Source organism: Engystomops pustulosus, chromosome 5 (genome assembly GCF_040894005.1).
Source record: "Engystomops pustulosus chromosome 5, aEngPut4.maternal, whole genome shotgun sequence".
NCBI lineage: Eukaryota > Metazoa > Chordata > Amphibia > Anura > Leptodactylidae > Engystomops > Engystomops pustulosus.
The window spans coordinates 129,249,205-129,262,982 of record NC_092415.1 but is presented as its reverse complement, the minus strand read 5'-3'; the positions used below and the strand labels follow the sequence as shown (position 1 = coordinate 129,262,982).

The 13,778-nt window shown below is 39.5% G+C and overlaps 1 protein-coding gene across 6 annotated transcripts in view; it reads right to left on the bottom strand.

Annotated features, from left to right (window-relative positions):
• SLC9A3 (solute carrier family 9 member A3) overlaps window positions 1-13,778 on the bottom strand; it is a 245,734-nt gene that overhangs the window by 73,817 nt on the left and 158,139 nt on the right. For all 6 annotated transcript variants that reach the window (XM_072153018.1, XM_072153021.1, XM_072153019.1 and 3 more), the window contains one exon: window positions 8,183-8,385. In XM_072153018.1, coding sequence (XP_072009119.1) covers window positions 8,183-8,385 — 203 coding nt within the window. The remainder of the gene's footprint in view (window positions 1-8,182; window positions 8,386-13,778) is intronic.

The window sequence follows — 13,778 nt, the reverse complement described above, 5'->3', positions numbered from 1 at the left end:
AGATCAGCATCTGTCCATATATGGTCACTGCATCTCCTAGGGTTCCCCAGAGCAGACATCGGGCAGGGAATCCTTTTCAGAGAAGTGTCGGCTTAGTGGAGAGAGCAGGGACCAGTCATCAGGCTCAGATCAGTATCTGTCCATATATGGTCTCCAGGGCTTCCCCAGACACAAGCTCTTTATTTAATTAAATTACATTAAGTTTTACCCAGGCTGAGATTCGAACCTGGGACCCTCTGCACCATAGACAGGAGCTTAACTAACTGAGCTATAAGCCCAGAGATACAGAGCTGAGGATTTCTGGTAACTAAGACATGTTATCAGCCAGTGTTACATTGTGATACAGACTAATGCACTGATATATAGAGAGGGATCTACTCAGAGATTATTATTGTAATTATTGAGATGATTATTATTATTATAAATTTTATTATTTTTATTATTATTGAGATGAGTATTAATAATGGTAAAAATAATAATCATCTCAATAATAATAATAATAATCATCATCTCCATAATAATAATAATAGTCTCAATAATTACAATAATCTCTGAGAAGATCCCTCCCTATATACCAAGGCAGTAAATCTGTGTCACAGTGTAACAATAGTCATAGTTCTTAGTTACCAAAATTCTCCACCTTGTTAATCACTGAGGTTATAGCTCAGTTGGTTGGGGCGCTGTGTTATTATTGTATATGGACACTGCAGGTTCTGGGTTCAAATCCCAATGAGGATAATTTTTTTTTTTTTTATTGAGATGATTTTTATTATTTTAATATGGCTAAAATTTGGGGCGTGGCCAGGGAGTGATTGGGGGTGTGGCTTAGGGGGTGTCCCTCTTTACTTTTCACAAATGTTGGGAGGTATGCTATTCTAATAGAACACCCTAACGCTTTCCCTGACCAGCAGCTCTCTCCCTAGCGGCATCCAGACACAGAATGATCCGAGCAGCGCAGGCAGGGGCTAGTCTATTCCAGGGTCACCTGATCTGGCCAGCCAACCACTGCTATCGACGTGTAAGGGTACCACGTCATGCTGGGTGGAGTGCAGAGTCGCTTGGCTTGTGATTGGCTCTGTTTCTGGCCGCCAAAAAGCAAAACGGCGGGAGATGCCATTTTCTCGAGCGGGCGAAGTATTCGTCCGAGCAACGAGCAGTTTCGAGTACGCTAATGCTCGAACGAGCATCAAGCTCGGACGAGTATGTTCGCTCATCTCTAATACTTACCTGTGTATCTGCTTCGATTGATCTGATCCGTGGTCCCTCCTCATCCCTATGCTGGAAATATCATCCTCACAACAATCTGCTTTGGCTCCTTCCTTTTAATTCTTTATAATCTTGCGTTTTTGTGGACAAACTAGTACTAACCTCCTTGTTCCCATGTATTTGGCTATCCTGATGCACACTTGTATGTGCACGTCTTGTTGGAGCCATATTGATATGAACTTACATGTTTACCTAATTATAAGAGATACTAGTGCATGGTATCCATTACCGCACTATATGTTACTAAATATAATATATATGTGTTGATACTTTTGCCTCCCCCGACTTGCGCTGTATCTGTTACAAGTGTACACTGTCGAATGCGCATAATGTTTTTGGCGCATACTGGCCTGCTCCGTACCTGTTACAAGCGTATATATGGCCAAATTCTCATAGCAACACTGACGCGTGCGCATAATGTTTTTGGCGCATGCGCATACTGGTGGTTTTGGGCATAGTGAACTTTATCCCATTAGAGATTTGTCTCCGCTTGGCGCATGCGCCAAAATGTTATTCGGCATAGCACATCTCTGGCATTTACACCACTCTTTGTGTGGCGCATGCGCACTATTGCATTTTCGGGTCATCGGTCAACATGCACATGTGACCATCTGACCGCCGCCTTCGCTCCACCTGGTTTCAAGGTAATTTGGGACAGAATGTATTGTTGTCATCACCCAAAGCCGAGTCACCCTGCTTCCCCCGCCTGCTCTGCCTCATACCTACTTAGGTTTACCTACCTTACATGAACCTACTTAATTGAGTTAATACATCTCCATTACTAGTATTGTCTAGGATATCATTCTACATCTTTGCAGGACTGGTGGTCCATTTAAGGAGGGTGTTTGTCTGCTGTGGTTTACCCCTGGGTCTGGGACCTCGTTCCCTGACCCATTGAGGGACAGTTGTGCTTAAAGGACACCTGTCATCAGGTCACTATTTCTGTTGCCTCTACCTGTTGGAGCAGCTCACAAGGATCCCATCCCAGCCTTTATCTAGTAAATTCATACATTAATCATTATAAAATCATCTTTTCTTTATTATGTAAATGAGGCTGGTCACATGGTCAGAGGCAATGATGTCACCCCTGTTACCCCCCCTCTCCTCCCCCTGGTCAGGTCTGTGTGTAATGTATAGTAAAGCATTGCTAGTGTGTGTGCTGCATCTGCTAACATCTGCGCTGCATCCTCCTAATACACAAGTGTGAGACACAGGCATCAGCTACACAAGTACCTGACATGTTCTGCTGTAACATGGCTGCCTAGAGCTGTTGTATCTCTCCTATACACACACACACAGGCTGCAGGGGGCGTGGCCACCAGCAAGCACATGGAGCAGCCATCACCTCATTATACAGCCTCACATCATTACACAGGCTGTCAGTCAAGCACTGGGGGTGTGGCTGTACCTCCCACTCATGAATAAGGTGGACAGCTTGAATATGCTAATGACTCACTGGACATTTCACAGGTCATTTGCATACAGTTTTAGGACCTCATTGCTTAGGTTTACAGGCATGTAGAGGGACAATGAAGGGATAGAGGCAATGCTCTCTAATGGCAGTTTATGAAAATATATTTAGTTTAGGAGGGTTATTTTGCTTGACGGGTTCTCTTTAAGTTTAGCACCATTTTAATTGTTTTTATCCTGTATTGTATCTCTTTGTTCTTGTATTAATTAATTTGGTTAAATAAAGCTTACTTGTTGCCACATATTTGCATCGTTTTCTCTTGTTGTATATTCAAAAGAAGCCCTGCAAATAATTTCTCTCCTAGAGAAGTTAAATTCTTAGGTCTATAATTTTCATTCAAAATTGTTTAAAGTTGGAGCATTCGAATTTAATAAACATTTTGATTTTATAAAGAGTTATTTTTATATTTTGGTGTATATATTGTGTGTACGTGCTGAAGAATGTTCCCAATGTCAAAAAGAAGAAGAACAGTTGAAAAAAAGAATGCAAATGAATTGCGCCACTGTATTTGCATCTACTGGATCTAATAAATCTGACAAGCTATAGGCTGTTTTTTTCTTTGTATATAAATTCTTGGTGCATTTCAAACTACTTACTAGTTGTATGCTACAATGAAATATAGTATGCTACAGTAAAATATAACATTATTAAAAACATACAATACACATAATACAATAATGCAAGTTACAGTAGATCTCTGATATTTAAAAACAAAACATAAGAATGCAGCATTTAAAAAATTAAAAGTGCTTAGTCATCCTAGCATTTGTAACAAGGTCAACAATACTAGTGGTGAATAGGGCCCCAGATGACTACCGGTGTAATACAAATAGAATTCTGTTCTGATGTTGGTCATACAGTAGCTTTTAATTTGCTAGTTATTTTCATACAGTGTCTTCTAAATATTGGCAATTCACTCTGTTGTGTAAGTGTGGTTGGTTAAATAATATAATACGGAAAGAAGAGAATGTTGAACACTTAGGTGTGATCCCCCTTGATACCAATTTTGTATAGTTTTGTTTATCAGTTACTTCCAGGTGATAATATGTTGAAGAGTATAATGAGATATAAAGTCTTAATAAGATAAGACTTGGCCTAGAATTTTTTTTTTATACTCAAGTACACAAGTAAATCCTGACCTGGATTACTCAATACGCATTATATAAAACCGTCATGGATACAAGCGTATGCAAAATGCCTTCAATATTGTAATTGGTGAACAATGCACACATTCTGTGTATAATATATGAAAGTCAATCATGGATCCATGAATGATCATAATGCAGCACATTTACTAAAAACAGTGCAGTCAGTACTATGTGCAGTTTGCCTGTGTAGTGTGCAGAGATCGACAGATTCAGGATTTCTGGCGTGCGTTCTTAATGAATCTTCTGTCACACTTTGCATGATAAATCTGGCGCATGGTCCGACTAAGCACCAGAACGCCAGAACGACACAAAAGAGTCGCGTGTGATACATATGTGGTGTCGGCACTTCTTAAATACCTGTGCAAGCAGTTTGCACCTAAAAGAACTGATTGAAAATACTATTACATCTAAAGATCCATGACCTCATGTAACGAGTCCTGACACATGCACACAGGTGCATGGTGCATGGTGGGGTTCGGCGCAAACAGGTGCTTGCAGGCTGTCCCAATCACCAAAAGCCATCTCAGCTCAACAGCAACCAATTATACTAAATCAGTCCACCAGCAATAGGTGAGGTCCAACAATTTAGCTTATTTATACCAGCCAAGTGCATTTACGAATGTCTAACGTTTATAGTCAATATCCAGAAAGGCCCTGTAAAATATATATATTAACCAGCAGGTTAAAACATACTGCATGACCCACATCGGAACAGGGCTTTGTTCAAAAATTCCAGCTTGAATTAAAAGACCTTACTATGTGCATTACACTGGTGGTGATCAAAAGCCCTCGTTGCCTCTGGTATTCTTTGTATACCCCGGCCTGGTAGCAAATGCTAACACGACTATGCACTTTGTTTTCTTTATTATTATGCATATTTTATGTGTTTTGTTTTTGAATAGCCATTACTAGAAGTCTAGAGATCTAACTGGGATTATTGTACTGTTGTTCAGTATATACTTACTTAAAATTGTAAGGTTGTACTTATACTATATATACTGTAGTATTCTATATTTCAATTAGAGGATACATTGAAATACATCTATAAAGCCTTTTATATAAAAATCAAAAATCAAACAAACAGCCTATAGCTTATGAGATATATTGGATCAATCGGATTCAATACAATGTGAACAGTGCACAAATTCATTTGCTAGATTGGCATTCAATACAAGACCACAAGTAAAACCAGGAGTTGGCCGGGACCAGAATCGGAAGTCTCACAATTTTCAGCATTTGGAATAGGGAGTACACACGAAGAAGTATTTGGAATAAAGATGTATTTTTCCATTACTTGATTACGCATTTCAAAGGTGAACTACCACTTTTATCAGATCTGAGGGAACTCATTGTAAAATATTAATATCATTAAAATACTTTAGCCATAGTAAGGCCATATGATTACACATACATGATATTCTGTTATTCTTAAAGTATTCATGCAGGATAAACATTCTTCCAGGACAAACAAACATAAATACATAAGTATGAGTAGTAATATGTTGGTTTATGTTTAATATATCAATATACACTCACCGGCCACTTTATTAGGTACACCATGCTAGTAACGGTTGGACCCCCTTTTGCCTTCAGAACTGCCTCAATTCTTCGTGGCATAGATTCAACAAGGTGCTGGAAGCATTCCTCAGAGATTTTGGTCCATATTGACATGATGGCATCACACAGTTGCCGCAGATTTGTCGGCTGCACATCCATGATGCGAATCTCCCGTTCCACCACATCCCAAAGATGCTCTATTGGATTGAGATCTGGTGACTGTGGAGGCCATTTGAGTACAGTGAACTCATTGTCATGTTCAAGAAACCAGTCTGAGATGATTCCAGCTTTATGACATGGCACATTATCCTGCTGAAAGAAGCCATCAGATGTTGGGTACATTGTGGTCATAAAGGGATGGACATGGTCAGCAACAATACTCAGGTAGGCTGTGGCGTTGCAACGATGCTCAATTGGTACCAAGGGGCCCAAAGAGTGCCAAGAAAATATTCCCCACACCATGACACCACCACCACCAGCCTGAACCGTTAATACAAGGCAGGATGGATCCATGCTTTCATGTTGTTGACGCCAAATTCTGACCCTACCATCCGAATGTCGCAGCAGAAATCGAGATTCATCAGACCAGGCAACGTTTTTCCAATCTTCTACTGTCCAATTTCGATGAGCTTGTGAAAATTGTAGCCTCAGTTTCCTGTTCTTAGCTGAAAGGAGTGGCACCCGGTGTGGTCTCCTGCTGCTGTAGCCCATCTGCCTCAAAGTTCGACGTACTGTGCGTTCAGAGATGCGCTTCTGCCTACCTTGGTTGTAACGGGTGGCGATTTGAGTCACTGTTGCCTTTCTATCATCTCAAACCAGTCTGCCCATTCTCCTCTGACCTCTGGCATCAACAAGGCATTTCCGCCCACAGAACTGCCGCTCACTGGATGTTTTTTCTTTTTCGGACCATTCTCTGTAAACCCTAGAGATGGTTGTGCGTGAAAATCCCAGTAGATCAGCAGTTTCTGAAATACTCAGGCCAGCCCTTCTGGCACCAACAACCATGCCACGTTCAAAGGCACTCACATCACCTTTCTTCCCCATACTGATGCTCGGTTTGAACTGCAGGAGATTGTCTTGACCATGTCTACATGCCTAAATGCACTGAGTTGCCGCCATGTGATTGGCTGATTAGAAATTAAGTGTTAACGAGCAGTTGGACAGGTGTACCTAATAAAGTAGCCGGTGAGTGTAGTTTACATTGGGAATCTTAGAAATATTGAATGAGGTTAGGTTTATTCCATTGTAAAGGTAGATGGTATATGGTCAGTTGCCTTTGGTAAAATGCAATTTCCTTTATTATATTGAACTATTGTCATTTATCTTGACTTGTCATGATATATTATGGTTTCAGAGTTCCCATGGAATACTGGTATCTGCCAGATGAGTAAACCTTTATAATAACACATCCATATGTTACTTTTTTATATATATATATATATATATATATATATATATATATATATATTAGTTTAAGTTTATTTATTTATGAAGTAGAATAAAAATAATATATGGTACTCAGGTGGAATACGGATTGATCCAACAGGAGATAGGGAATATTCACTGGGGAAATGTTATTTTGTGTATAAAGAGTTACCATACTAATGAATAGGTAGGGAGAGTGTGTGTGTAGGAGAGAGACATCATTGGACACCACCATCAGTCTTTTGTCTCCATGTTTCCAAACAACAACAAAGACTCTTAACTCTTTCAAAGCTTTGTTCCATAGCATGTTGTAAGACTGTTAATTTCATTTATTTTTATTTTACTTTTTGTAACTTTATTTTTATTTATATTTTCAATCTGAATTGTATATTGCTACATTATTTTTGTTGAAGTCCATTGTTGAAGTCCTCCTACCAAAAATCCTCGTAGCTGCGCGCCCTCATCCGGCACATCTGCTGTCTGCGCATGCGCAGAACAGCAGGCCCGCGCATGCGCAGAACAGCAGGCCCACGCCTGCGCGGTCACTGCTACGGAGTCGGAGCTGCACAGGCGCGGGCCTGCTGTTCTGCGCATGCGCAGACAGCAGATGTGCCGGACGAGGGCGCGCAGCTCCTCGTAGCTGCGCGCCGAAGATTTTTGGTAGGAGGAGAAAAGAGGCTACCGGGGCGTGGAGTAGCCGCCTCGTGTAACCTCAGATGCGGCTACTCCACGCCCCAGTAGCCGCATAAGAAAATTTTAATATTGGGGCAATAAAAGTTTTCAAATCATTGCGGGGACGTGAGGATTAGCCCTTAAAAGGGCTATCCTCACGTCCTATTGATCCACCTACCAACCGATCTACCTTTATAGGTAGATTTGTGGTGGTAGGTGCCCTTTAAATGCTTTTTACTTTTCATCTGGAAAGGATTGCTTGGACTTCTCTCTACACTACCCAGTGGAATACACTGACAGAGCGATCGGTTCCCTTAGATCGGATGAAGGAGGTAGTTCACCTCTAAAATACTTAGTTGAGAAATAAAGATACATCCTTATTTACAATACTTCTATGTATGGACTCCCTACAAACACTGAAAATTGTAAAACTTTTGAATCTGTCAGCGGTTCCAGAGAACATTTGGAATACACTTTTTTATTAACACAGTTGTGCCACTAATGACGACTCTCCACAAATTAGTGGAGCTGACTAGGGTTCAGCATACATAGAATACAGAGAAGAAATAAAGGGAAATGTGGTGTGCAACATAAAAATAACACAGAAATATTTTCAATCTTGTTATTACAGCAACTTACATACCTGAAATATGACAGTAAAATATACAACAATTATTGTTGTGCTGACAAACAAATTCTTGGCTTTAACTCTTCCACCATCCAGTAGAGCAACCAAAGCAAAAGCAACAGCACCTCTCAAACCTCCATATGACATTACAACTTGGTCTATTATTTCAAGTTGTACCATTCTGTAGCGGTTTAGCAGCCATGTTTGAACAATAACACCTGAGAAAGAAAGATTAGATAAAATAGTTTATACAATATATAATAAATTAATTATATATATATATATATATATATATATATATATATATATATATAGTATATATGTTAATAGTGCTGTGCATGCATGTGCCAGTTTTGTGTCACACAAAACTCTTCACTTAAAGGGGCCTGTTAAACTGAGTGCACCAAAAAAACAAACTCAGTTTAAGTACGATTAACATCATCAGAGAGCAGCGATCAGTTGCCATGACACCATTTTACATCTCATAAAATTTTTTATAAAAAGTGATGTAAAGGTCACATAGTCCTCAAAATAGTAGTAATGAAAATGTCAGCTTATCACGCAAAAAAATTACGTCTTACACAGCTCCGTACACCAAAGTATGAAATCGTTATTAGCGTCAAAAGATTGGGAAGCAAATTTTTTTTTTCATATACATTGACCAACATTTATTAAAACTGCAAACTGCTTGCAGATGTACTAAGAACGTGTCAGCACCAGTTTTGTGCTAAGTCGGACTGTGCACCATGATTCTGTCCAACGTGCGGCCCTGTTGTGTCTACACCACAATTCTGCAATCTGGCACCCTCTGCACACTTCACAGGCAAACTGCACCGAGTGCAATTTGCAGTTTTTGATAAATGTCAGAATTTGTTTTCATTTTCGAAAATGTATTAAAACACAATAAAACCTATATAAATTTGGTATTGACCTGATTGTACCAAACCAAGGAATAAAGTAGACATATCATTTGGCGCGCACAGGGAAAGTAGTAAAAACTGAGCTTACAAGAAAGTGATGCAAATTTTTTCCAGCTTTGCAGTAAATTGCATGGAAATATAAATAATGTCACTGAAAAAGGAAAATTTGCACACAGTTCTGTACATGGAGAAATGAAAAAGTATTTTTGAAGGTGGGGAGCGGAAAATGTACAAAAAAACCGCTGTAAACTTAAAGGATATCTACCACCAGGATGAAAGATTGTAAACCAAGCACACTGACATACTGGTGTGTGCCCACTCTGGCAGAATCTGCTCTTCTTTTAGCTTCTTATGTCCTGTTTTTTACAAAAAAAGCTTTTAAAATTATATAAATGAGCCTGAGGGGCTCCGGGCTTCATAGGTGTTAATGGAGCCTGGAGCCCCCCAGATTCATTTGCATATTGTAAAACCTTTTTCTCTTAAAAACAAAGGCATTAGGAGCTTTAAGAAGAGCAGATCCTGCCAGAGGGGGCACACACACACACACACACCAGTATGTCAGTGTGCTTGGTTTACATTCCTTGATCCTGGTGTCCTTTAAGGGGGTTAATAAATGCGCCCCATTACTTTTGTATAAAAAAATACGAAAGTGCTAAAGGAATGATACCTATATTGAATAACCACAAAAGTATTTAACCTGGTAGCATATTTTTTTTGGCCAACACTTTTCCCAATATGCTATTATTTAACCATTCCATTCGAAAATATGCATAAAACATGAACTGAAAACCTTTAATCATGTCTTCAATATATTTTATATAAAATGCTTCTAGCTTTCAACTAAGGGTAGTTGAGTTTCTATAAAATGTACAAAGTGATTACTATACAAAGTTATGTGTGGTGCAAAGGCCTTTTAGACCCAATACAGCATGGTAGAATAATTTGTTGCTTTCTTTAGTGCAACTTGCATTGATGGGAAGTCTAGCTGAGGTGTAGTCCCTGACACTATCTAAAGTGCTCAAAAATGTTCTGTAAAACATTTGCTGAATTCTGAAGCAGCGGCTGCTTTATAAGAAATAATCTACCTTTGGGAATTCTGTGTGCAAAGCACAATTTTGGCAAATATATTAAGTATTAAGCACCTCATTACTGAATACTGAGATGAAGTAGTTAAGCATTACTATATTAATAAAACATCAAGTATGGCGAGTCTAAAGTATGCTTTAAATGGGTATTTCTGGCTTAAAATATAGATTTTTTTTTAACTTCAAATAACAATTTTATAGGTGCTCAGTTATAGATTGGTGGGTGTCCAAGACACAGCACAACCACAGATCAGAGAGTGGAACAGGAAGCATACAGTTCTATTCTCAAAGTAGTGGTTAAGTCAGTGCAACTTATCTTTCATTGAAAAGATTGAACCAATACATGAGGAATAGAGCTTCTTGTTCCTGTTACATGTTCTGTTTAACTAATGCTAAGTACAGCTGATCTCTGGGGGGGGTGCTGGATGTAAAACCCATCATATGGATACGTCATAAATATGTTATTCTGAAAACAACCCTCAATGAAGGTATATTTTATTGATATATTGATTTATTGATAGTTAGTAGTTAGCTAAGCATGTATATATTATTTCCAATATTCTTTTATTTATTTTTACATATCTTTTAAAGGTCAGTTAGTATACAATGAAATGAACAACAATCATAGACTCATAGCATGTACATTCATATATAGAATTATAAGCCACTATATATACTTTATGTAGATTTAATTTTGAACTCCATTAAGATAATATATTTATGTCTATTTAAACAAAAGCAAAATTCTGTAATACATAATCGAATTAAATTAAAGAAAAAAATCAATAAAGGTACAATGGACTACAATCTACCATTCATTGTACAATCTTTTGTTGACTTTGTGTAGATATGTGCAGCGCATAATGGAACAGTTAGACGCCACATATTTGTATTGGCAAGAATATATAATACAGTTTCTAGGACAATGATGATACTTTGACCTCACTGCTAATAGGTTGCTTTGGAGGTTTGTTGTAACAAATACTTTCAGTCTTCTGTAATAAAGAAATTTCCTAACATAGTCTACAAGAGCAAGTACCGTAAAGGTCCATGATTTTTCCTAGCACCACATGTGAAAACCAGCATGAACTATCTATAACAAAAACCCAAAATTTGATCAACCATTAAAACTGTGATCAATAAATTAAAATGCAAGGCTTATATGAGGATAACATGATTCTCTTTTCATCCAATCCCGTCATTTACCTCACTAATAAATTTGGCTCTTTCTCAGGCCTCCAGATAAATTAGTCCAAGACGTTCTACATGCCCTTGGGGGTCTATCCATGGTGGGGAAAATTTGGGTGGACTTATTGTAGTCAATAAATTTAAATATCTAGGGATCATAAATACTAAACTTCACTAACACTCTCTTCAAAATATTATGGAACCTTTATTAATTTTACTTTGAATGAAATATGATGCTTCGAAGTCACTGCTCCTCTTGGTAGCCAGAAATATAAATTTGCTCAAAATTATAGTTCTCCCCAAATGCTCATATACTTTACATAACACTGCGGTAATGATCCCCAATAAGTTTTTCTAAGAAATGCACTCCCCTGCTCATTTATTTGGGGAAACACACAAATTTATACGTGCATAATACACTCATATATACACTCATGTATAAAATCATATACACATACAATCATAGGCTCATATATAAACATGTACGAGCACTCATATATACATTATACACTCATATACACAGAGTATACACTCATGTATAGATTATACACATCATACACTCATATATATATCATTTACACAAATTATATACTTATATATACATTATACACTCATACACACACATCATACACGTATTACACACACACATTATTTCTATATATATATATATATACACACATTATACACTCATATATACACAACATACACTGATTTATACACATCATACACTTATTACACACTCATATATACATTATACATTCATACTGTGGGGAATTGCTCTGGTAGTAGACTGGTAGCAGTGCAGGAAGCAGTGACACACGCAGGTTTAAAAGTCCAACTTAAGTGTTTATTCACACTTGCAAAACAGAACACAAATTCAGCCTTGGCTTAGGCACATGCAAAAACATTATAAAAGTAATTCCTGCCCGGCTAGGCGCTGTCTAATACATTTTGAGGACCCTAGCTATCCGGGTACCAGGCTGCCTGGCACACGCTCTTGGCCAGCAGCAAGACAGGAGACCCTCAGTTACCTTTGCTGTGAGAATGCAATCTCGCTTTCAGCTCTCCAGGTAGGGCCTCTCCTACTGCTTCTGGCCTGCAGACTAAATCAGACCCTAACGAGGCCTGTGACCTGCACCTGTGGGCTATACAAAAGCCCAGGACCGAAGCCCGGGTGGAGTAGGAGTCCCACTACCAGCCTACCCCTACTCCATAATAAGCAGGCCCAGTACGGACATTACCAATGTGCCTGTGTTAGCTAGGCCAACACAGACAAAACAGACTATTCCTGCTTATCATGTCTGCATTAACCCTTGGGTTACTGCAGACAAACCCAGGGCTTTTACCACCAGCATTTCATCTGCCTGTAAGACAGATAGTGGTTTTCCCACACAACACCTCTCACTTTCTCACATACCCTCCCCCTCAGTTCAGACCCACCGGGGCGAACTCCTGACATTAAGCAATGCGTTCGGGACAAGGCATCAGCATTGCCCTGTAGCTTCCCGGCTCTGTGCTCCACCATGAAACTGAAATTTTGGAGGGACAAGAACCACCTAGTGACCCTGGCATTCTTCTCCTTAGTTATACTCATCCACGTGAGAGGAGAGTGGTCAGTTATGAGACGGAACTGTCGTCCCAGCAAGTAGTACCGTAGGGACTCTAATGCCCACTTTATCGCCAGACATTCCTTCTCTACGATACTGTAATTTTTTTCAGCTGGCGTGAGCTTCCTGCTCAGGTAAGTAATGGGGTGTTCCTCGCCATTCACCTCCTGAGACAGGACAGCTCCCAGTCCTACATCTGACGCATCCGTCTGCACAATAAACTCTTTCTTGAAGTTTGGCGCAATGAGGATGGGAGATCCACACAACGCAGACTTCAATGCCTGAAAAGCACCTTCTGCTTGTTCATTCCACCGCACCATGACAGGCCTTTTACCCTTCAGCAGGTCTGTCAGGGGAGCGGACATGGTGGCAAAGTTTGGTATAAACCGTCTGTAGTACCCTACAATGCCCAGGAATGCCCTGACTTGCTTTGTGCTCACTGGTTGAGGCCAACCCTGTATAGCGTCAATCTTGTTGATCTGAGGTTTAATTATACCTCGACCGATCACATACCCCAAATAGTGTGTCTCCTCCATTCCCAGCGCACACTTCTTGGGGTTTGCAGTCAGGCCCGCTGCCCTTAGAGAGTTCACTACGGCCTGTACCTTGGCCAAGTGACTCGCCCAGTCTTGGCTGTAGATGATAATGTCATCTAGATAGGCGGAGGCGTATCTCCTATGTGGCTTTAACACTATGTCCATTAACCGTTGAAAGGTAGCGGGGGCCCCATGAAGCCCAAACGGTAATACAACATAGTGAAAAAGGCCCTCGGGGTGATAAAGGCTGTCTTTTCTTTAGCCCTATCTGTCAG